General features: G+C 45.9%; 1 protein-coding gene across 1 annotated transcript in view; it reads right to left on the bottom strand.

The window, feature by feature from the left end:
* Positions 1 to 23,573, bottom strand: part of RNF126 (ring finger protein 126) — a 417,384-nt gene that overhangs the window by 64,742 nt on the left and 329,069 nt on the right. The window contains exons 7-8 of the mRNA XM_069647846.1: positions 5,823 to 5,916; positions 4,682 to 4,797 (exon numbers count right to left, since the gene is read on the bottom strand). Of these exons, the coding sequence (XP_069503947.1) occupies positions 4,682 to 4,797; positions 5,823 to 5,916 (210 nt within the window). The remainder of the gene's footprint in view (positions 1 to 4,681; positions 4,798 to 5,822; positions 5,917 to 23,573) is intronic.

Genomic DNA, 23,573 nt, shown 5'->3' with positions numbered 1-23,573 from the left:
CTTCTCCTGCTGGTTTTCTTAGATCTTTGACTATAATCTTATGACCAGATGGGCTTTTACTGTTCCCTTGACACGGCAACCCTTTTTGATGTGCTGTCCCTATGGTACCCATATGGATCCTAGGATTGGGATTAGTTTTAAGGCACCCCATTTCGGTGCTCAGTGGATTTCATCACCCTAGACGTTTGTGGAGGAGGCTGGTGGTAGATGTAATGCAGTACTGCCCCCACCAGAGGTGCAGCCAATTTGATCACATTAGTAGCCAAATGTACCAGTATGGTAGCCATTTGGGAACAACAGTACTTCTTTCTAGAAATGTTGTTTTGGGCCATCTCTTTGCCTGTAGGGACCATAAGGCAGGCCTATAATGGCAGTTGCGAAAACATGGCGTGTAACAGCCCTGCACCCTTTATAGTAGTGTAAAATAACACAGGCTTGGTTTCCTGCCACAGACCGCCCCCATACACAGCAAGTGTGGATGGATTTTTTCAGGCCCGCCCGTCATTCAAAACCTGTATGTGGCTGGATTGGGCCAGGCTATGAGTGAACGTGCATAACTAGGGAGAAGAGATTGCTAATTCCTCAGATCACAGTTAATTCTCATCAGAACCGCTGGAGGATTTCCTGTGAAGAGGAGCTGCCAATTTTTTAGAGTAAGGTTTCGCCATACTGGATGATCCTGGTTTCCTTTGCTCTGGTTTCTTCTGTTGGCGGTTGGATATCCTTCCTTAACTTTTCCCATTCATCCTCCAAGTCCTTCTTGCTAGCTGGACTGGATGTCCTCTGCTGGGAAATGTTTGCCACTCTCCCCATGTTACCCGCCTGGACCTAGCTTCTTTAGGTATGGAGCCTCTGTCATCCAGAAAAGTGATGGGTAGCAACTATTTTGTTTTTAGTCTTCCTGGGCCGTCCTGACACGCCCCACCGTTGCAAAACAATTTCTTGCTGGCTGCATGCCCCCTTTTGCCCGTTGAAGTATCTGAACCTGCAGGGTCAGATTCCTCCGACTTCCAAGTGCCTTTGTTGTTGCTGGTGCTTCTGGCGCTGTTTGGCCATCCTCCTAGCAAGGCTGATTATTCTTCTGGGATATCGCTGGACCATGGATATATAATTAGGGCTACCAATGGCCTTAAATCCACCTCTGCTTTCGGATCCAATACCTTTAGCAGTTCTGAAGGAGATTATGCCTCGTAATGGTCTCTGGGTGTCATCTGCAGTGAATCCTTTTTCCCCATTGGCTCGGGTCTCCACTCAAGCACGCTACAGTAATCACACGATTGGAAAATACCTTCCTTGGCTCCTTCTATCCCTTCCAATTTCTAGCCTCCTTGCTTTCCCTCTTTATGAAACTGCTCGAATCTTTGGTGATGCCTATCCTTGGTTCCTTTCTTGAGGACTGGCTTTCAGCCCAGGCAAGGTACTGAGTCAGTGTTGGTGTCTGTGGTGGAGGACCTGGTTGGCCTAGTTTACCGGAGGGGTGTGGGGGTAGAGGTCAGAGCACTGATTTGGCTCGATCCATCGGATGCTTTAGACACCATAGACCATTCCATTCTGGCAGACAGGCTGACCTCTGCGGGTGTCGCCGGCCCAGTACTCGCCTTGTTCAGTTATTTTCTTGCAGATCAATCCCAATCTCTTTCACTTGCTCCCTTTCTTTCTGTCCTGGTGCCTATTTCTTGTGCGGTGTGTTAGGCACGATTGTATGCAGTAACCTTTGGGTGCACTACAACAACCCTGACCTCCTGGCAATAGGAACCCAACCTTTGGTATGGTAGCGTGATTGAACCACCAGGCTTATCACAAGAGGGGTCAATGAGACCTGTAGGGGAGTTGCACAGAGATTCACAGTAACAAGTATCCAAATAAACACTGTTTCTTAATTAAACAATTATTAAGTTAACAGTCAGTTTGAATAAGCCTTCTTCAGAAGGGGCAATATAAAATATAATAGTAACACAAATACAGACAAAATCCAAATCTTACAGAACAATGCGCTAAGAACTGCTCTGAACATACCCAATAGAGAACATGTGTCAGAAATCAGAAGAGAACACCATTGGCTGAAGATAAATAGTGCCTAAACAATGCAGCACCACCTTAGCTAACAGAGAATTGTTAGGAAAACCTCCTCCCGCCCCTCTAGAGCGCCTAACTCCTGTCTAAACATCCCCAGATTTAAGCTACAAAATCTGGAGGAAACAGCTTCCCAGTGAAAGCCGCCCAGTACTGGAACGCACTACCGTCTCTCAGAGCAGACCAATCCTTTCTTAGCTTTAGACTCAACACCTTAAACTGGCTACGATCTAATGACATATGATCTTTACTGTACTTACACTATGTATTTTGTCATACTCACAAGCTTGTCATTTCATACTCACCTGCTGTATAACCATGTTGTATCCCACCTGAATAATTTCATCTGCTTTTCTTTATTACTATGTAACCTGTCTCACTATGTACTCTTTGTGCTCAGTTACCTACGGGTAATAAACACACACTCCAAAATATACACTCTTAATATTTCCCAATCAGCAAGTACCCTTTTGGGATGGCACACAGACACTTCCTACACCCTCTGGTGACTTTAGTAACTAGGAAACTGGACATTAATATATCACTTAGCATTTAGAATCAGACTTAAGGGTTTGTCAAAGAAAAAAGTTATTAGGACAAAACAAGAGATCTCACAAATATTCTGAAACAGGTAAGTATTTTTTAAAACCCCCAATGCAAAGTTAATGAACCCCTTCCTGGAAGGAAGACCAAACAATGTCAGAGGGAAGAAGAGTCATTCAGGGAACAAAACTAGGCAAAAGTCAATTGGGCAAACGTCTAGGTGAGCTGAAGGAAAGTCTTGCACAATGTTTTAGAAGTCTTTGTAGAAAAAAAAGAAATCAAAAGAGGGCCACAAGCTGTTTAGGCTTGTGAAGTAAAGAAGCAGTAAGCAACTCTACAGAGCAACTCCAACAGGTCTCATCAGAAAACAAGTGAGGTTACACGACAAAAGGTAAGTTCTCTTAGACTGTACAGTAACTTTGATTAGAAGAAAAGGGTCTTGGCTGGCTTCTGTTCCTGTGCAGCTCTGCAGATCCCGTGTTGTTGGGCCTAAGTCCTGAGGGCAAGAGGGAGGACGTGCGGAGGACTCTTGCACTGCGACGCGACTGTCAGCGACAGACAAGGACCAACTTCTATTCAGTGGCACTTCGTGGTTTCAGCTCCTCGCACCTAAGCAAATAGCACCACTGCGGACTCTTGGTTGTTGAGATGGTCTTTCCTTGCACCCTAGAGGCGCAGCTCAAAATTCCCTATTCAATCAGTGTTTTTAATTAAAAACATTATATTTTTTAAGTGTTCCAGTATCCCACAGTAGCTATCAATGTGATGAAGATCCCAGAATATATAACACTAGGTACAGGACCTTTTTCTGAAAACTACAAATAATTCGGGGGAAACGACCATTTAACTACAGAATTTAAAAAAACGCTCCATCAAAGCAAAGAAGCACAGCAGGTTAAAGGTAGGGGTGTACCGAACTTCGGCTTCGAGTAAGTATTCGGCCGAATTCCAGCTGAAAAAAAAGCTATTTGGCTCCGGCCGAAAGGTTTCTAGTTATTCGGCTCTTGCCGAATACTTTGACATTCTCACTTGAATACAATGCAATATGAACTCAGAAAGGCAAATATAGACTTCAGTTTGCAAAACTGAATAGAATTAGACCAGACAAATTACTATCACACAGCTGAAAAATATCTTATATTGTAATCTGCTCTTTAGGGCATGTTTTGTTACAAATTCTTAGACAAAAAAGGTGCTCATCTTTTATACTTAGCCTGCAATACAGGAACATATTTTCTTTTGGCAAATGTTTATATGCAGAGTGTTTTTTCCAACTGAAAAAAGTTCAAACTGAAAGAAATGTGCATAGATACCTCAGTTCCTGTCATGTCACTTCCCATTGCGTACGTCATTGTCCCCACTTTTCTTTTTTTAAGTACTTGAGGCCTGAGTTTAACATTATCTGATATTTTGTCAGGAAATTATAACTTGCATATGTTTGTGTATTGACGAGAAAGAGTGGCAAGGAATAGTGAAAAGTGAGCAGCATTTGTTTGGGTCAGGTGAATAGTTGTTAGATGTAGTTCACGCATTTCAGATTTCCTCTTGACTTGTGTCCTGCATGAACCGACATTAACCATTTTATACATTTCTGGGTGAGCTGCAAAGAAGTTTCGAAACGCGACCACATCGACTTTGCAACTGGATAGAGAATGCAATGCATACGATTCACAAAGGCAGTCCTTTTTGCATTTGTGAAGCATCCTACTTTAACTGTCACTGAATATGCAACAATCTTCTGTACATTTGGTCCCTTCATTTTGGTTAAATCTGCTTTATTTCTGACTTTTATACTTTAAATAAAGATGCTACATTAATTACAATGAAGAGAAATAAAAGTATAGAAAGCATTTAAAATGGTGCTTTATTTGTTTTTTTAGTGTGTTTTCGGAAGATTGGAACATGATATATTAAATAAAGCAACTATTCGGCTTCATATTCGGCCAAATAGTTGACAAACTATTCGGTATTCGGCCAAATACTAAATATGCTATTCGGTACAGCTCTAGTTAAAGGAGAAGAGGAAATGTCAAAATATTCATTGCATATGTTCAGAAACACTTACCTGTTCAAGCCAGGGCACTATACAGTCGTTGTGAAATAAATGTTTGCAAGGCAACTGCCTGACTGTTTCCCCCTCCTTATAATCCTCTTTACAAACTGGACACTCCAATACAGAATCTGTTGAACAATAATCAATATGAGGTCGAAGGCAGAAATTCTTGATTATAAAGGTCACAATCAGTGCTTATAATTGCCACTCAGCCCTCGTACAGCACATCTCATTACTCAATCGGTCATGGAAGTCATTAAGGAACTCGTCGCATCCAATCAGAATGCTTGGAATTAAGGAACAAAGCATTTCTCTGCATTCAAGAAAACAGCATTGCAATTTCCCATGAAGATTACTTTCAACACGACACTCCAAGCTAATTGAACACTTAAAACACAAAACTGTAGATTAATCGATGAAACAAGGCTTTCACTTTCATATACAAAACATGTTCACTTTAACGTTGCGCATAAAGGAAGCTCATGCTAAAACTGCTTCCGTTCAACCCAGCTTACAAATAAAACTCTTATCTTATAAAAACCCTGTTATTTAAATATTAAGAAAATGAAGCCACATTTAATTTATTAACTCATGTGTGCCTCATTGAACTGACATACTTTACTTCAACACCACAATACCAAAACCTTATTGCTACCAGCACTACTACTTTTGGTATAATGACCCCTTACTCGGCATGTAAGGCTAGTAAAGGGTTAGATTTGACAGTTTAAGTAGATCATAGCAATGCTTACAGACTGAATGGACAGAGGAAAATACTTTGTACTGGCTCGGTTTCTAGGGCAGCTGCATCAATGCAGCCTGCACAAGCCCATTTATACTGTTCATAATTCCCAAACACCTTTCATTATTTCCTACTTCCTTTGCACTCCAAAGGCATTATCCTCACCATCATTCATGGATTTGGTGCTTTTGCAAGTAAGGCAAGCAGTCAAGAATCTCAAAGTGCTTGGTAATAAATACAAACAATCTGTTCTCTAAATTAAGCATCGCACATGTGGCTTTAGGCAACCAGTGAGATTTCCTACCAATAAGCAACATCCATACTTGGCAATATAAACCAAATTCACAAAACAAAAGGCTATTATATACGTTATTGCAACAAACGAAGACATTGTGAAAAGTCTGCACATACCCACATGCTCCTTTGTGATCTGCACAGTGGGAAGAGCCTGGATTTTCTCTTTGTCTGCTGGTGGGGGGCCAGTGTTCTCAAACTGATTTAGTAACTGAAAGACAAACCACAAGACAATGACAATACGTATCCACCTCTCAAAGGGGTAGGCAGGGAGGATGCATTTATCTTACGAAACCTACAAGGAGAATTCTGAATTTAAGATACGTGTAGAATTTAGTTTTTTTTTACCCTTAGGCACAGGTTAAATGAAGTCACAACCAACCACGTCACTCCCACAAAGCAGATAATTTAGCATTGGTAGTACTCTGCAGGGTAGATTAACTGTTTGGTAAAAGTTGATACTTGGGGTTTCATGCCAAGTTACAAATCCAGACGTGGCCACCTTGCCTAGAGATGCTGCACACCTCAGGCGTATGCCCATATCTCACGGATTGCAGTTACAAAATAACCAGGTATTAGGGGTCAATGATCCAGATAAGATGTCTAAGTGGGCGTAAAATGATAGTAAAAGAGGAAACTCCCATTTCATTTCCAATGGGAGTATTGAATAAGCGAGGACAACTATGTTTTAACTGCATAACCAAAATGCTTTGTAATAAATATTTCTTTAAACAAAGGAGCTCAAGTTCCTTAAAAGTGTAATTGGACAGGGGGTGTGGTGGGGGCCGGGAACGTTAGCTGTGCATTGTAAAGTAAACGGCGACCCCGCCGCAATTTGCACAGCGGAGGGCAAAATTGCAGGGTAAAAGGCGGTTTACACGTGTGTTTGCCGCCTTTTGCCCTTAACCTTTGCACTCTGCTGTGCAGTGAGTAAGAGCTGCCGGGCGTACTCTCATGCTTGCATGTCAAGGAGGGTTTAAATGTAATTTTACATGCTCCCTGCCATGATCACATGGCAGGGAACGTGCAAGTAAAATGGAACCCTACAGGGTCCACCTGCTTTATGTTAGTGCATAAAGCAGGCAGAACCCATAGGGATCGCCAGCATTTGCACCAGCATAAAAATCCATGCCGGTGCAAATGCTGGAGCATCTGTATGGGGAGTGAAAGAGTGGCAGGAACGCATGTCATATACCGCTCCTCCTCGCTGCCATACAAATGCTTGAAAATGAGCCATGGCATGAATGCAAGGTGTTAAAGACTTACTCAAGGCTTTTGCTCCTTACATTCACGCTACTGCTCTATGGAACATGAGCCCCTAATGTATACTACTGTTCCAAACATATCCATGGAGCTGTTTGAATGAAAAGTTGGTTTCCTATTTTTGTTTTTTCACTCCATATTTTTAATTTTTGGGAGTATTTGTAGGGGGTAAAATGGCCGATACACACCTTATCTGTAGGGCTTCTCGGAGTGGCTCTTGGAACTCTTGTTCAGAGAAGAATTGCTTGGCAATTTGGTGCTGTACTGCCCTCGTGGGTGGTACCGACACTTGCAAATTCAAATCTGGTATGAACCACAGAACTAAAATGTGTTGGTAGACCCACTTGAGTGGGAACAATCCCACAGAGGTATTTTGGCCTCATTCCCCTCCTGGAAAAGGGGCTCTTACTGATTTGATGTTTAATTAATAGGCTTTGGCAGGAATTAGGTCTAGCATGAGGGCAGCCAACTCACCGACAAACAAACCGAGATAACAATACTTTGAAATGTGAGAGCTTACTAAGCGATTGTAATAACTTAAAAGACTGAATGGGTGGAGGCCACCAGGGGGCACATTAATGAGCATCTTTCCGTGTATTTATTGGCCCGCATGATCAAAAGGGGTACTGCCCCCTCTGCTTTTGCCCCCATAATTGGTGAACTGGTGACGGCACCTCAACCCGGAACCGCCTGTTCAGCACTGGTGAAAATTCAGGCGGTTTGGAAGTATGGCTCCAGAGATACAGTGAAGGGAAGGAGCTGCGCCCTGTGGCGATCTCCTTCGTCCTGTAGCACTTCAGAGTGCTGCATACCCTGAGGCGCGAGCAGGCAGGGGCCCATCGAACACGCTGCATGGGATACTACTTACGCTGTGCTGCGCTGGACGGGCGCTCTCTGCAAAGTTGGTGGGTCGGCCGCACCCGGCAGGAGAACAGACAGTGTGCCCTGGAGATGAGGGGCCTGGGTTGTCTTGGCAGGGCCTTTGGCAGATCTGGAGGAAACCCGAGAGGGCAGGGGAGACCTGCTCTTCTCCCCACTGACTTGGCAACAGGGTTGCCCTCCCACCACCACCAACTACCTTTTTGACCCAGTATGGGGCTTGGATGAGTGGCGTGGCCTAGAAGGGGGCTGCTGTGTGCAAACAGTCAGTGCTTACTGATTTGGTGAGATCCCGCGGAGACGCCTTGTGGAGGGTGGCCAGCTCGGACATGCACAGCGCAGCCACAGGATCTGGAAAGAATGGGCTGTGGCACTCCCTTAATGCAGCGGTAAGGGAGGCGGACTACTGCTGGGGGGAGAGCTCAGCAGGCAGGAGGTGGTGCATGGCGCACTGCCGGAGGGGCTCTGTGTTGTACGGAGACCTAAGAGGAGGCGATTGGAGGCTCTAGCCACTGGGATCATTTTGTGGCTTGGGCAGGGGTCGTGGGGTGTCTGATGCTCAGCCCAGGTCCCTAACTCCTCCGTCTCTGGTGGATCTGTCAGACCAAACTGAGGGTACCCTAACCTTGCTCCTGGATCTGGAGGTGTCCCCCAAAAAATTGAGGGCCTACGTTCTTGTTCTCTGGCTGTCCAGTATTTGTAGAGTGGTTTGGTCTTGCTTGGGGAAGAGGTGGGGGTGGGGGTAGGAGCGGGAGGGTGGAGGAGCATAATGTTTGGAGAGAGTCAACAGCACAGAGAAACCTAAAAAGGGATAAAGTGCTCTGCTCTTTTCTGTCCTAGGGATGACGTGTAGGGATTCCCAAATGGAAGTTACAATACCGCAGTGACCCCGCCACTACCGACTTTGTGGTCCTCCCAGCACCAGCAATGGCCGAGGATGCCATGTCCATGAATAAGCGTATGGCTGCCTTACTGGAGGAAATATTGGGCATTAGATCGGCCATTGGTCACAGATTAGATAAGCTGGATAAGAGTGGATACCTTGGACGATTGGATCCAAGATCTAGAGACCAACCAGTCGCCTGTGAATGTGATGGAGACGCAGATGGATATGAGAATCTCGGAAGTAACGAGAGGAGGAGTCGACCTTAAAAATGTATGACTTTGAAAATAGAGAAAGGCAGAATTATTGAACAGGAGGAGGAAACAGAGGGATATAATACGAGCCATCAATGGTGTGATTAAAGCTATGTTTGGCGAGGACTCCAACAACAAACCCACCATTGACAGAGCCCATAGGGCGGGAGCAGGGCTCCCAGATCTGAACTGGCGCGCTTCCACTACCATGCTGAAAAAGCAGATGTTTTGGAGAATTCGAGAAGCGTGGGCCCGACCGGCTACGGCAATGCAAGAATTTCAATTTTTCAAGACCTCTTCTCATTCACCCAGGCAAGGAAACTCCTCTGCATTTCCCTTACACAGTGGCTCAAGAACAAGGGGGGTCTGCTATCATTGGGGATTCCCATTCTTGCTCTCGTTTAAACTCGAGGGATGCAATTACAAGTTGGTGTTGGAGGATGATATCCAGAGGGTGAGAGGAAAATTGATGGTGGCTACCCATGGACCCGCACCAGGACCCAAAAGAATCCCTAGGGGAACGGGAGCCAGAAGGTCTTGGACCTACCCGTTGCCTGGTTGAGAATTGACCCGTGGAGTTGTGAGGATGTCATTGACCTCGATATGGTGGTGGTTGGATAGGGGTGGTGGGGCACCATTGGGATGACTGCTATGGAGAAGTACGCTGGGACCAGGACCGGTGGGGGGTGGGGTAAAAGGGGTTGGGGTTCATACCTTTGAGGGGGTGGCATAAGTGGAGTGACAATGGAGTGTAAGGAATGGGGTTGCGTTTATAATCTCCATTGGGCTGGATACTACTGGTAGTCCAGTCCGATACTATTCATGGCCAATGGCCAGGGCTAGATGCTTGGGGAGGACGGTGGAGGTGGAAGCGGAGGGGGTTAGAGGGGAGGTAGATTTGTTGGGGGTTTTGCTTACGGGACAAAGAAGGTAAAAATGTTGGGATGGTTCAATTTTGCGGGAAATGTATGTTTTGTACTGAGACTGACATTCGTCTGTGCGACACAAAGGAAAGGGGCACTGGGATTTTTCTCACAAAAAGGCGGTTGATGTACTTATGCCAGGACTGATACTAGACCTAGTGGTTGGCTCCCTTAAAGTTAGATCAGCTAACTCACCCACGAAAAGATCGTTGATCCTCAGGGAATTCCTTTGTGCCAAACTTGATATCCTCTTGCTTCAGGAAATCCATTGGTTGAAGGGGAAATAAACGTCCCTTTGAGCCAAGTCGGTTGGTGATGTCTTCTTTGCCTTGACAACAACAAAGAGGTGTGGCAATTGTGATCTCTGCCAGGTTGGGATGGGAACCGCAAGAGATCCTTCATGACCCCCAAGGGTTAACACATTTTGATGAAAGGTAGAAATCAGGGAAGAGTGGTTACGGTGAGTTCCATTTACTGTCCCAACATGGGGCAAGTATCTTTTTGGGGAGGCCTCAAGGAGACTATTCAAATGTTTGCACAAGGCCCACTGCAGGTAGGGGGAGACTTTAATATGGTCTTGTATCCTGAAAGAGACGAGAGGAAGGCTGGGAGTGAAAATCCAGATTCTCACAAAGAGGGGGAGTCTTGCGCTTAACATTCAATTAATTCTGTGTTGGGGCTCACTGATTGAGGGGGTTGGGGAAGGGCTGCTGTTTACGTTTTTTTTCTCGCATGTGCACAACTTTTTCTCCAGGTTACATATCATTCTGGTTGACTACCATCTGTAAACGCACAACACGGACTACGAAGTACTCCCCATACCAGGGTCTGATCATGATTTAGTCCAATTATCAAATGGGGATTGGGTGGAGGTTGGAACACAAGCGAGATGGATGTCCAATGAATTCTTGTTGAAAGAAAAGGAAATCGCAGAGTTGCTCCTGGGATTTAAAGCAACCTTGAGCAGGATCCTCATTAGGATGGGTTTGCAAAGGAAGCAGCGGCTGCAACGGGAAGAAGTCCTTAGGGGGAAGATAGCAGAGCTCCAACCAGGAGAAAGGAGCAAACAAATCTGTGACACCCGCGATAGCAGCCAAGTTGAAAACCCTTAAATTGCAGCTCCCTCCTAGCCCAGGACACGGAAAGGAAACTACTGCTCCTAAAACAGAAGTATCATGAGAAGGGGGATAAGGCAGACAAAATTCTGGCCTGGTGGCTCAGAGAGAAGCGTAAATCCAAAATAGTGGCAGCGTTAAAATCTGAAAAAGGTACTCCCATCTATGGCATGAAGGGAAACACCATGCTGTTGTATAAAGCGCATTACAAATGACCAATAAATGGGCGCGGAATTCCGACAATATTATCAATCCCTATACACAGCGGGATATGAGGGGGATGGATCCCTAATAGATCAGTTCCTAGACCAACTCCCTATTCCTGGGATATCTCAGAATTGGATAAAACACTGGAGTCACTGGTGAAGCCTGAAGAGGTAACCTACATAATTAAAAACATATGTTTTGGTCAGCGTTAGCTCCATATTTGGCCATGGTCTTTAACAAATTTAGAAGGCAGTAACCTCCGAAATTCCATGATGGACCCAATAATAGTGCTCATACCCAAAGAAGGCTGGGATCCTTCTTACTGCTCCTCATATAGAGGAATTTCCCTGTTTAATACAGATGTCAAGATCTTGGCTAAGATCGTGGTAAACAGGCTGGAAAACAGTGCTACCTGTATTCTTTTCGTGCTTTTTTAGCATTTGTCCTTTCTTGTTCCTTCCCCCGACCAGAGTGGGAAATTCCTTTGTGTGATTTTTATCTTCGACAGAAATCCTGTGGACTCCCCGCCCAGGCTCCAGAGTGTCTGTGAATGCAGGAAACGAGGGAAGAGTCCAAAACTCTGTAGTCCTTTGTATTCCAACCGTGAGAATCCAGTTCAAACTGGGAGGCTGGTTGTGCCGAAAGGAATGCGGAAGTATCCAAATAAACATTTGCATTCAAGGTTTCTTGATTAAACTATTATTTATTAAACAGTCAGTTGAATAAGCCTCCTTTAGAAGGGGGCAACATATGTAACACAAATATACTTCAATACATACACACTCTTTCAAAAAATCAGTATACACACATTTGGGATGGCACACAGATACGTCCTACACCCGGAGGTGACAAATAACTAGGACACTGGACATTGATATATCACAGGCACATTTAGAGCAATACTGTAAATGGATATTTGTACCGCGCACTATCACCACCGGAGTGGTCCCCTGGCGGATCTGAAATTAAGAGGACAGGGGATTGCGGGGGAGAGTTAGTCGGGATAAGTGGGAAAAGCGCAAGGGAGCAGTGATGTCCTGTTGGCAGCCGCAGCCCGGTTAACACCGTTGGCTTAGGGTTTCTCATGGTTGGCAGAAGTCATGTGCTGTTGTGTGAGTCTGTGTGGTTTGTTTTGTTGTTGCTATGTAGTGAAGTTTGTGCGGGTTGTTGTTCTTATACGTTTTGGTTGTATTAGTTTAGAGTTTGAGAGGTGTATGCTGAGGGGTGAAATTATTAGCAGGTTGCTAGACTTGGCCTGGCTGTTTGGGAGCAAGGCGCTAGGCTTGTATTTCTCAAGGTGGGGTGCGCAACCATTTCCAGCTCTTCATCTAGATCTGTGACCTGTCAACACCCCTGAGGTCTTCCCACTAGTTGCCCAACAATAATCATAGATCATGTTAGAGTTTGGTCCTGCCCATCTCGGTCCGATCTTTCTGTTAACATGGTAAGCATGAGTTTGTGGTTCAGTCTCAATCTAATTTGGTGGGATAAGCATGGGGTTTTATACTTGTCCTCGCGGTGGCAGTCTGTGTCTTATGAGAGTTTTCTGGTTTCTCGTTAATGTGGGGTTTTGCTTGGTCAGTTCTGGTGTTGCCTTTCTCATCCTAGTTTCTGTCATCCTGTTCTGTGTCTTTCCTGTTTGTCGTTTTATAATTGTTTAGGTTGCATCAGTGGTATTGAAGAGACAGATTTTTAGTCGTTTTCTGAACTGCAGGTGGTCTTCGGTGTTTCTTATTTCTTTAGGGATGGTGTTCCAGGTTTTTGCAGCCAGGTGGTAGGAGGAGGATCCTCCTAGTTTTTTCTTAAGGTATGGTTTTAGTTCTAGGCGGTTTTCGTTGCTTGATCCGAGAGGTCTCGTTGGCTTGCAGATTGTTACTTTCTTTTGCAGAAATTCAGCTCCCTGTCCGCTGATTGCCCTGTGCGTTATGCACATTGTTTTGAAGGTGATGCGCTGTTTGATTGGGAGCCAGTGTAGTATTTTTAGTGCTGGAGTGATGTGGTCTCTTCTGGACAGTTTTAGGAGGAGTCTGGCTTCTGTATTTTGGATGTGTTGTAGTTTCTTCACGAGGAATTCTGGCATCTCGAGGTAGAGGCTGTTTGCATAGTCGATTCTTGACATGATGAGGGCGACCATTGTGAGTGTTTTGTGGGTGAAGGAGAGGAAAGGTAGGATTCTTCTTGTGTGAAGGAGGAAGAAGCATTACTTGACTATTGGATTTATTTGGAGTTCTAAGGTTAGGTTGTTCTCCATTAGGACTCAAGTTTTTTACAACCTTAGATGGCGTTGGCGTGGTTCCTAACACTGAGTTTGGTGTCAAAAGGAAAAGGTTTTAGGGAATAAAATAATGGTTAACAAATATTCTTAAGCAGGTAAGTAGTTTCGAACCACCAATGCAAAGTAGTTTAACCATTTCCCAGCTACACAAGTTATAGAATGTGTGACTTCTTTAGAGGGATAGTTGAAGCACAAAGTCCGAGCTTAAAAGAGTCCTTCAGGGAGCCAGGACTGCCAATGTCACTTGAGCAAGGTCTAGGGGAGCTGAAGCACTTCTTGAAGTTAAGTAAAAAGTCAAAGTTCTAGAAATCTTTGTAGAAAATGAAATCACTGTTGGGCCACAAGCTGGGAGGCTTGTGAAGGGCAAAGCTGCAAGCAACTCTGCAAAAGGCAACCAAGGCAACTGAGAGCTAGCAAGGCTACACAATAAGTACCCCTTAGTTTACAGTACCTTAGGTCTGAAGAAATTGGTTCCAGCTGGCTTCTGTTTCAGTTGTAGTATGGCAGATCCTGTTGTTCCTGGGTCTCAGTCGTGGGGACAAGAGGGAGGACGTCGAAGACTCCTGCACTATGGTTTGAAGGTCGGCGGCAGCAATGAGCAAACTTCAGATCAGCGGCACTTCGTGGTTTCAGCTTCTCGTTAATCGCACCACCGCGCTTCTCGGATACCTTATGGACTTTCCCCATGTCTGGGGTCCAGCACTCTGTTGAGGTTGCTCAGGCCTGGTCAGTACTGCTTCATGGGAGTCCAGAGTATCATCCTGGAACTCTGGTCCGACTTGAAGAAAACACACCCGATTCTGGTGTTCCTCTCCCTGGCAATCGGTTTCCTGCAGCAGCAATGGAAGTAAAGCCAGCTCAGAGAGGATTTCCAGATGAGTTCGTCTTGGGGTCGATTGGTCCCACCAACCCAAGGGGAGAAGTCATCCTTTGCAGGGCTGCTCTAGTCGAGGTGAATTCAGAGCTTCAGCACTACAGCAGGGCTTCACTGGGCAAAGCAACATTCCAGGAGTTGCAGCAGGCATCTCTTCCAAGTTCTTCTTCAGATTCCTTCATCCAGTGGTCGACTCTGCCTTCCAAGCAAAAGACCTTGCCTTTTATGCAGGTTTCTCCCATTCATTCACAGCCTAGCTGTCACTCATGCAGCAGGGTGGCTGTCCTCCAAGGAGAGCCAGACAATCACCTTTGGGTGCATTCCTTTAACTAAGGGGATTAAGCACAGGGAGTTTTGGGTACCTCCCTCAATTCCTGCCCTGCCAGACATGCAGGAGCCAGAGGCAGGCTTCAGCAGTGAAGCCCGGCAAAGACTAAATGAATAAAGGGACCAAATGTAGTTTAGCGGGCAGAGTGAAAATCAAGAAAACCTTTCCAACAATAAATGGCGAAAAAAGAAGACTGGGGCCATTTTGACAAAATGGGCACCCATGGGCGCTTTACTGCAGCTGCAAACACAGCCCACGGTAGAAACACACAATGGTAGGAAAGTAAACCACTGTCACCAGCCACTAATTGTATAAAGGGTAACGCACATGGTACATGAGAAACTAGACAAAGGGGATACTAAGTAACCCGTCCAGCACCCTATTCTAAGATCGTGTTTGCTGGTTCTAGAAAGTTAATTTCACTTCACTGCTCTTGAAACAGTTAAACCAGAGAAGGTATTTAAACCTTTGGAAAATCTGGAAGACTTCCCTGTGCCACTGCAGTGAAGTTGCTGTGTCACAATGTAAAAAGATGATGCCTATGGAGTTTGTTGGACTCCAAAACCAAAAGAAAATGTTCAAATCAAATAAAAATACATGAGGGGAAAAAGTTCACTCCCTCCAGGATAATAATTCTAAGTCTTAAAGTTCAGCAAAAGAGCTGGGGGTCTCTAAGGTAGAAGGGAATTAGCACATTTCTGAGAATTCTCCCTAACAAATAGTGAAGTGAAATTGACTTTACTTACCATTTTCCTTTGATGGTCCAGCACACCCCATCTTATGTGGAGTGCCGGGGCGGTTACTTAGTAGGCCCTTTTCCTACTTACTTGTGTAAAAAAATGTATGTTACCCTGACTACTTTAAATGGCTGGTGGCAGTGGTTTACATTTTCCTACCATTGTGCTTTTCTGCTGGAGGCTGAATACTCTGCTGCAGTACAGCACCCATGGGTGACCATTGTGTCAAAACGGCCCAGTCTTTTTCACCATTTCTTGTTTGTGAGGTCTTACTTGGGTTTTACTCTGCATGCCAAACCAGGTTTAACTTTTGTTCGGTTTGCCTTTGGAGGGCTTCATTACTGAAACCCATCTTTTTCGCTCCAGTGTGTCTAGCAGGGCAGAAAGTGAGGGAGGTGCCTGAAACTTCCCTGTCCTTCGTCTCCTTGGTTACCTGAATGCATCCAGTCCTTATTGGCTGGCTGTCCTGGTAGGACAGCCACCCTGCTGTGTGATTGACAGCTATGCTGTGAATGAATGGGAGAAACCCGCATAAAAAAGGCAAGGCTTCTTGGACTGAAGACAGAGTCGACCACGGGGCAGAACAACCCGACGAAGAAACTGTGACAAACTGCTGCATCCTCCTGAACCTTTGAGTTGCCCAGTGAAGCGTTGCTGCTGTGCTGAAACTCCTTTTTCCGCTAGATAAGAGAAGCTTCAGAAAGGACAACTTCTTCCCTTAGATTAGTGGGACCAACTAACCCCGGGACAAACTTTGCTGGAAGACCTTCCCCCAACTGGCTGTACTTCTTTGCTGCTGCTGGAGTGAGGGCCAGGGGTCGAGAAATCTGTAGTTGAGTGTAACATCGGTAAGCCGGTCAAAAGCTCAAGGAGTCTCCCGACGACCCTCCCGAAGCAGGACAAACCAAGCTCGAGTCACTTCACCAGAGTGCTGGGCTCAAGGAGTGAGGGAAACCCAACCGGTGTCCAAGATCCGCGGCGGTGCTGTTTTCCGTGCGCTGAAACTGCGGAGTGCCGCTGAATTGAAAAGAGCCCATAGCTGCCGCCGACCTCCGAACTGCTGCGCAGGAGTCCTCCAGACGTCCTCCCTCTTGCCACCACCATGGAGGCCCAGGAACACAGGATCTTCAACCAAGACAGACACCAGCTGGATCCTCTTCTTCTAACCTAAGGTACTGTTCTGACTAAGGTTACCTCTTTGTCTGTAGCTTGCTTTTCTCAGTTGAGACTTGCAGTAGCTGCTTTTCTAGAGTTGATCTCAGCTCTAACTAACAAGTATAACAGCTTGTGGGCAACAGTGATTTTCTACATCAAACTCTCTAACTTTGTGCAATACATTTTGCTATCTAAGAAGTGCCTGGGCTCCATAGACTTTGTTTCAAATTGACTTTGGCTGTCCTGGCTCCTTGCAGACTCTTCTAATCCATTGACTGATTCTTACTGTCCCTCATAGGTGATACATTGTTTTTTAACTAATATTGCTGGGAAAGGTTTTTATCTAGACTTCATTGGGAGATTTGAAAGTGCTCACATGCTCCGAAACCCTGTTAACCTTTTCTTCCTTCCTTAACCTTTCCTCTTTGCCAACCTCAGAATTTTACAAAGTATACAAGTGATATATAAATGCCAATGCCGTCCTAGTTAGTGAAGTCACCTCAAGGTGTATGAAGTATCTCTAAAGAGTATCTACTTGCTTTGCATTGATTCCGAGAAAGTCATTTGAAGTGTATTTTTATTGTTGCACAATGCCCTTTTTAAAGAAGGCTTATTTAAAAATGACTAATTATTTTACTAGAAAACATTGAGTGTAGTGTTATTTGGATACTGCCATTTGTGGACTTCTATGCTACAGCTCACAATTAGCCCTCTTGAGAAGTTTGGCTGCTCACACTACCAACTTGTGTAGTACAGACCCATACCAATAGGTGGGTTACCTAATACCAAGAGGACAAGGCTGGTGTAGTCTCCCCCAGGGTTACTACCTCAATTCTTGCCCAAGTACCACTGGAAACAAAAATCGAACAAGTTGATGAATTTTCGGCTGAAACAATTTCCAGCCACCGAAGAGCCTGATGTGCAACTGGAGACTGCAGTTACCCTTCCTTTCAATCGACCTACGGACTTCCAAAAACGACGACCACCGACCCAGAGCCTGGTCGGACCCACTAGTCTCAAGAGGACCTGAATTTTGAGCCATCCCACAGCCTGCTGAGACCTTGCTAGGCTGCAATACCCCAATAGCCTGGGACCTCGAGCCATTGTGCGGTGCACGGTCCTCCGAATTCTGAATCTTGCTGAAACTTTGTGGGCATCCTGCTAGACCTCCAGAGACGTGAACAAAGTTGGAAAAAAGTCCCCTCACCAGAGCGCTGGACCTTGCAAACTACGCAAATCCGACCAGCGATATGACTTACCGTAAATCATTTCTGATGATTGCATCGGCTTAGATTAACATGCTGTGCATATGGTCCAACATCCAGTGGTAATTGCAGAGTATTGCATCTTGTCTTTCGAGAATCAAAAGGGGATGTCGACATGGGCGTGTCTGTAACACTATCCCTACGGGAGCTGTAGTGCACCCAAGATCCCCCACGTGTCGAGGTCCCTCCGATTGTATTTTTTCTGCCGCGAGGGAGCCTTATGACCATCGTGAGTGAGTACAGTAAAGAGAGAAGTAGTAAGGCGTCTATGTTCCTTCCATCAGAGTGGGGCAAAGGGTGGGCGCATGTGAATCTAAGCAGATCCAATCATCAGAAGAACAAGTTACTTACCAACTGGTAATGTTCTTTCGATTGGATGTTCCTCCAACATATACCTCATCTTAGATTTATTCCATCCAGCTTTAGCTGCTTCGGAAATTTTCTCGGCAGAGGGCGCCGTGCGTCAATGTCGTCGGGTCGATGGTCCCTCGAAGGCCTCCGTCGAGGGTGACGTCAATCGGGTATACAAGTAGCACGCATGGCGCCCGTTGGCCTCAGTTCTGTTTTTCCCCCCTCTTGCTCTACTGTGTAGATTGTGCCAGTAGTCAGGTATTAGCCTTGCGAGAGTTGAAGTGGCAATAACCTGGAAAATCTACAGAGGGGTAGGATCGGAGGGCGATGAGGAATACGTCGGAGGAACATCCAATCGAAAGAACGTTACCAGTTGGTAAGTAACTTGTTCTTCGAATGGATTGTGTCCTCCAACGTATTCCTCATCTTAGATAGACTCCCTAAGCAGTATAGAAAATTCTCTGGTGGAGGGAGTAGATTTTTGATGCCATTATATGGCGGAATATAGCACTGCTTTACCAAAAGCCAGTTCCTTCGACTGGGAAGCATCCAGACTATAGAATTTTGAAAAAGTGCAGTGAGGACCAAGTTGCTGCTTCACAAATGGATGTTATGGGAAAACCTCTTTGAAGGGCTGTCGAAGAGGCAATGCCTCTAGTGGAATGGGCCCTTAAGCCTTCTGGTGGGTCTTTTCCCACCAAACTGTAGCATTCTGAAATGCAAAGCAAAATCCAACGTGATATGGTTTGTTTTGATACAGATTGACCCAATTTCCTTCTGGTGTAGCCAATGAAAAGTTGATTATCCACTCTAAGCTTGGAAAGCCTAGAAATGTAAAAGCTTAGAGCTCTTCTTGGGTCCAACCTGTGCAATCTTTCCTCCTCCTTACTAGGATAAGGTGGGGGGTAGAATGCAGGTAGAACTATTTACTGATTTAAATGAAAATCAGACAACTTTAGGTAAAAATGAGGGTTTAACCCTTAATACCACTATGTCCCTATGGAACATGGAACACAGTATAGGGTGGCACAGAAGACGGGGCCTGCAATTCGCTCACTCTTCTTACAGATGTTACAGCAACTAGGAAAGCAGTTTTCAATGTTAGTAATCTTAATGGACAAGTGTGCAAGGGTTAAAAAGGGGCATACATTAAGAATTTTACAACCAGATTAAGATCCCAAATTGGTAATTGGAAGGGGTAAGGAGGAAACACATTGGTGAGTCCTTTTAAGAATTGTCCTATTAAACAAATTTTGAAATGGGAGCATTCTTCCGAAGAGCGCTTGAAAATGGAAAGCGTTGCAAGATAACCTTTAATGGTCCCAACATTTAGACCTCTATGTGCTGTAAGAGGAAGGACTTCCGGAATGGAACATAGAAAAAGATCAACATTCTTTTCTCTGCACCAGTTGCAAAACTTTTTCAAACGGCAATGGTATAGAGATTTTGTTGCTGGCCTTCTTGCCAAAAGCAACACCTCCAGGACATCATCTGGAAGGTCCCAATCCTTGTATCTCAGCCTTTCAGATACCAAGCATGAAGGTTGAGAATCTTGACCTCTGGATGGAGAACCAGGCCCTCCGTTTGTGAGAGAAGGTCCTCTCTCTGAGGAAGATGTAACGGAGGACAGATGGACATGTCTAGAAGGTCCGGGTACCACGTTTTCCTGGCCCAATCTGGGGCAATTAGGATCATGCGGTTTCCGAACCATCTGAATCTCCTGAGGAATGACGGGAATCGGAGGGAACGCCTATAATAGTGGGAAGTTCCACTCCACCACGAACGCGTTCCCTAGGGCTCCTCTCGGGGGAAAATCCCTCGAGCAATACCTTTTGCACTTCTGGTTCATTCCGGTTGCAAACAGGTCTACTTGAGGGGTTCCCCAAAGGGCGAAGATCTCTTGAATGACTTCCTGAGCCAGTTCCCACTCGTGGGACACCGTGCGCTGCCTGCTCAGAGCGTCCGCCGTCATTCTCCTGCCCGGCTAGATGAACTGCCGTTAAGGAGATTCCTTCTTCAATTGCTCAATACCAGAGCCGCATTGTCTCTCTGCACAGAGGTTAGTGACCCTACACCTCTTGTTTAGATAATGCATGGCCACTGTGTTGTCCATCATTATCAGGAAATTCTTTCCTCTGACAGACAGCAGAAAAGCCTTCAGCGCTAGTCAGATTGCTCTCAGCTCTAAAAGATTGATGTGTAGTTTGGACTCCGATGGAGACCAATGACCGCTGATTGTCAGATCGTTGGCATGAGCTCCCCACCCCATGAGTGAAGCGTCCGTCACCACTCCTCCTTTTAAGATATTCTCTGTGCAAGTCCACCACAGAAGATCCTGCCGAGCCTTGTTCGGAATCTCAAGAAAATCCGTCATTTGACCTGAGAACTGGGACCATTGAGTCTATAGAGCCCATTGAAGGAATCTCATCCTCGGGCGTCCTCTGGCACTAGGAAGATGCAGGATGCCATGAGGCCAAGCGACCTTAAGCCGTCGTAGGCCTGGAGATTTTGGGCATTTTGGAATTTGGGAACCATCTGAAGAAGGTCTTGAGCCCTCAACTTGGGAGGCAAGCTCTTTCCCAAGGATGTGTCTAATACAGCCCCTATGTACTAGAGCTGTTGGGAAGGTGTCATTTGTGACTTCTTGAAATTGAGGGAGAAGCACAGTCTGTGGAGGAAGTGGCAGGTGACTTTTAGATGATCCAGTCCTTGTTTGGCAGAACGTGCCCTGATCAACCAATCGTCCAGGTAGGGGTAGACATAAATCCCCCACTCAGGTGCACTGCCACAACTACCATTAACTTGGTGAAGACCCTCGGCCGGAGGTCAATCTGAATGGCAGGACTCAAAACTGATAGTGTGAGTCGCCAACTACAAATCTCAGGTATTTTCTGTGCTTGAGATGCATTGGCAAATGAAAATAAGCATCCTGGAGGTCCAATGACACCAACCAACCCTGAAGTTGCAGGTCCTGAAGGATCTGAGAAAGAGTCACCATCTTGAACTTGTCCTTCCTGAGGAGCTTGTTCAAGACTCTTAAGTCCAAGATGGGTCTCAGTCGTCTGTCCTTTTTGGGGATCAAAAAATCAGGGGAGTACCATCCCTTGTTCCTCTCCGCTACAGGTATTGGCTCTATAGCACCTTTCTCCAGCAGGGTTAGAACTTCCTGCTGTAGGAGTGGGTCTGAAAACTTCAAAGGGTGTCTCCCTGGTGGATTGCTTTGAGGTTGCGTTAGAAAAGGAAGGCAGTAACCTAGGGCTATTTCTAGAGCCCAAACATCTGATGTAATGGCTCACCATTCCTGCAGATGCTGTGACAGCCTGCCTCTCACAGGTGTCTTGTGATGCAAGTCCTCAAAGTGGTTTTGTGGCAGTTGCTGCGGCCGCTGATGGCAAAGAGGCTGCAGCTGGAGCTGGCTTTGCAAGTTTTCCTCGTCCACAACGAGTGGCCTTTCTCTGGCCCCTTTCACTGGCCATTCCTCTCGCCTTTCCATATGAGGAGTATTAACGATAGGCTCATCCCCTCCAAGATTGTCCGGGCGCACAAAAAGACAGGTTGTCTAATAGCAGCCCCTAAAGACTTGGCAGCTGCTTTTGAGGTCTGCAACCTCGCAAGGCTCTCTTCAGCCTTGTTGCCAAAAAGGTGAGACCCGTCAAAGGGCATGTTCAGAAGACGGTTTTGTACGTCTGGTGAGAAACCAGACTTCCCTAACCACGCAAATCTGCGCATTACTGTGCTAGTGCACATCGACCTGCTCACACTATCTGCAGTGTCCAATCCAGACTGAAGGGATTCCTGCATGGCTCCTTTCCATCTTTAACAATGGCTAGGAATCCTTCCCTTTCATCCCCTTCTGGTATGTGCTCTGCCGCCAAGGCACATGTGGAGTTGGCCGATTTTAACACCATACTCCCAGCTGAAAATACCTTGCGTGCCCACTTATCCACACGCTTGTCGTCCCTATCCGGAGGGATAGAAGGGTACGCCACCTTATTTGAAGCTGTGGCTGTCTGGACCACCAGACTCTCAGGAGTAGGGTGTTTAGACAGATAGCCGGGGTCGCTACTGGAAGGGTGGTATTTTGAAGTAAGGGATTTATTCACCAGAGGAATAGAATCCAGAGTCTCCCAATTTTTGGCCACCCTATTTTGCAAGGCTACATGGAAGGGTAAAATCGGATCTTCGGTGGGACCATGATCCAATATATCGGTCAGACCATCCTGGATGAATTGAGTTGGTGGTCTACCCCTGCCTAAATATTCAACCACCTTTGTCATTAGTTGACGGTATTCGGGACTGGCATGTTCCCCTGGTTCCGGCCTACCAAAATCTGTTTCAAGCGAAGTATCAATACCACTTGCATTATGCAAGGATTCCACCAGGTCCCTCATCCTGTTTTCCTCAGATCATCTTCATGTACACGCCCTAGGGGTTTCATCGTCTCAAGCCTTTCAAACCTGGGTACGACCAACTTGGGACGGGGCATGCGGTCATGCCCCAGCAAGCAGCGCGCTTCCACCATTCACTGTGGTCCAGTCACACAAAGTTTGGAAGACGTGTTTCAGGGTCCAGTTGTTGGTAGCTAGGTTCCGTAGGAGTGGTGCAGAGTGGTGCAGCATGACATGTCAGGAAGTCTTGGATGTAAGCAGCCGCGACCAAACCTTCCTCGCATCACAACTTTATATTTGTTTCGGTGAGTTGTTACAGCGCGTGTGTCCCAATTCCTCTGTCCCCAGTCCTCTGCCTTGCTCCTGCTTCCTCTGGATTCCTGTCTGTTCCTTCCCGTTCTGTGCAAACCCTTCCTGTATCTTCCTAAGAATTTCCTCTGGAGTGCTACTACATGTCTGACTATGTTCTTGAGCGTAAGATGCTACTTGGTGCCTTGACGCTCAGCAGCCAAAGATCAGATGGTTTATTTTCCCCAGAGGGTGTGCCAGCCTGGCCACTCCCAGAGACAAGCCTACCGACTTCAGAGGTCACCGAAAACAAAAGGTTAGATGAACTTCGGTTCCTGATTCTGACAACGGGTACTAGAATAGTTTGCTTCCAGGAGCTGAACCATTGTCTGACTTAAGCAAGTCCAACTTCAGGTCGAGGCCCAGCATTTTACAAAACAGTATAGTTCAGATGCCCCTATTCTTATACACATCTCAGGGCTTAGCTCCTCATCCAGCCTCCAATTAATCACACTGCACCGTCCAAACATTGAAGAGATAACCCAAACAGGGTTGGTCATCAAATTCGCAACGCCCAAGGATTCCTGCGAGGCAAACAGCGATGGAGATTCAGAGTGTATAGCCTAGACTTCTAGAGTTTTAAACCCAGGTCTGCCTTTGCTCCCCCTCTCCCCTGCTGATCG

The sequence above is a fragment of the Ambystoma mexicanum genome, chromosome 1p (genome assembly GCF_040938575.1).
Source record: "Ambystoma mexicanum isolate Mex_15411 chromosome 1p, UKY_AmexF1_1, whole genome shotgun sequence".
NCBI classification, from domain to species: Eukaryota; Metazoa; Chordata; class Amphibia; order Caudata; family Ambystomatidae; genus Ambystoma; species Ambystoma mexicanum.
The sequence above is the reverse complement of the archived record's forward strand: the minus strand, read 5'-3'. Positions and strand labels throughout refer to the sequence as shown.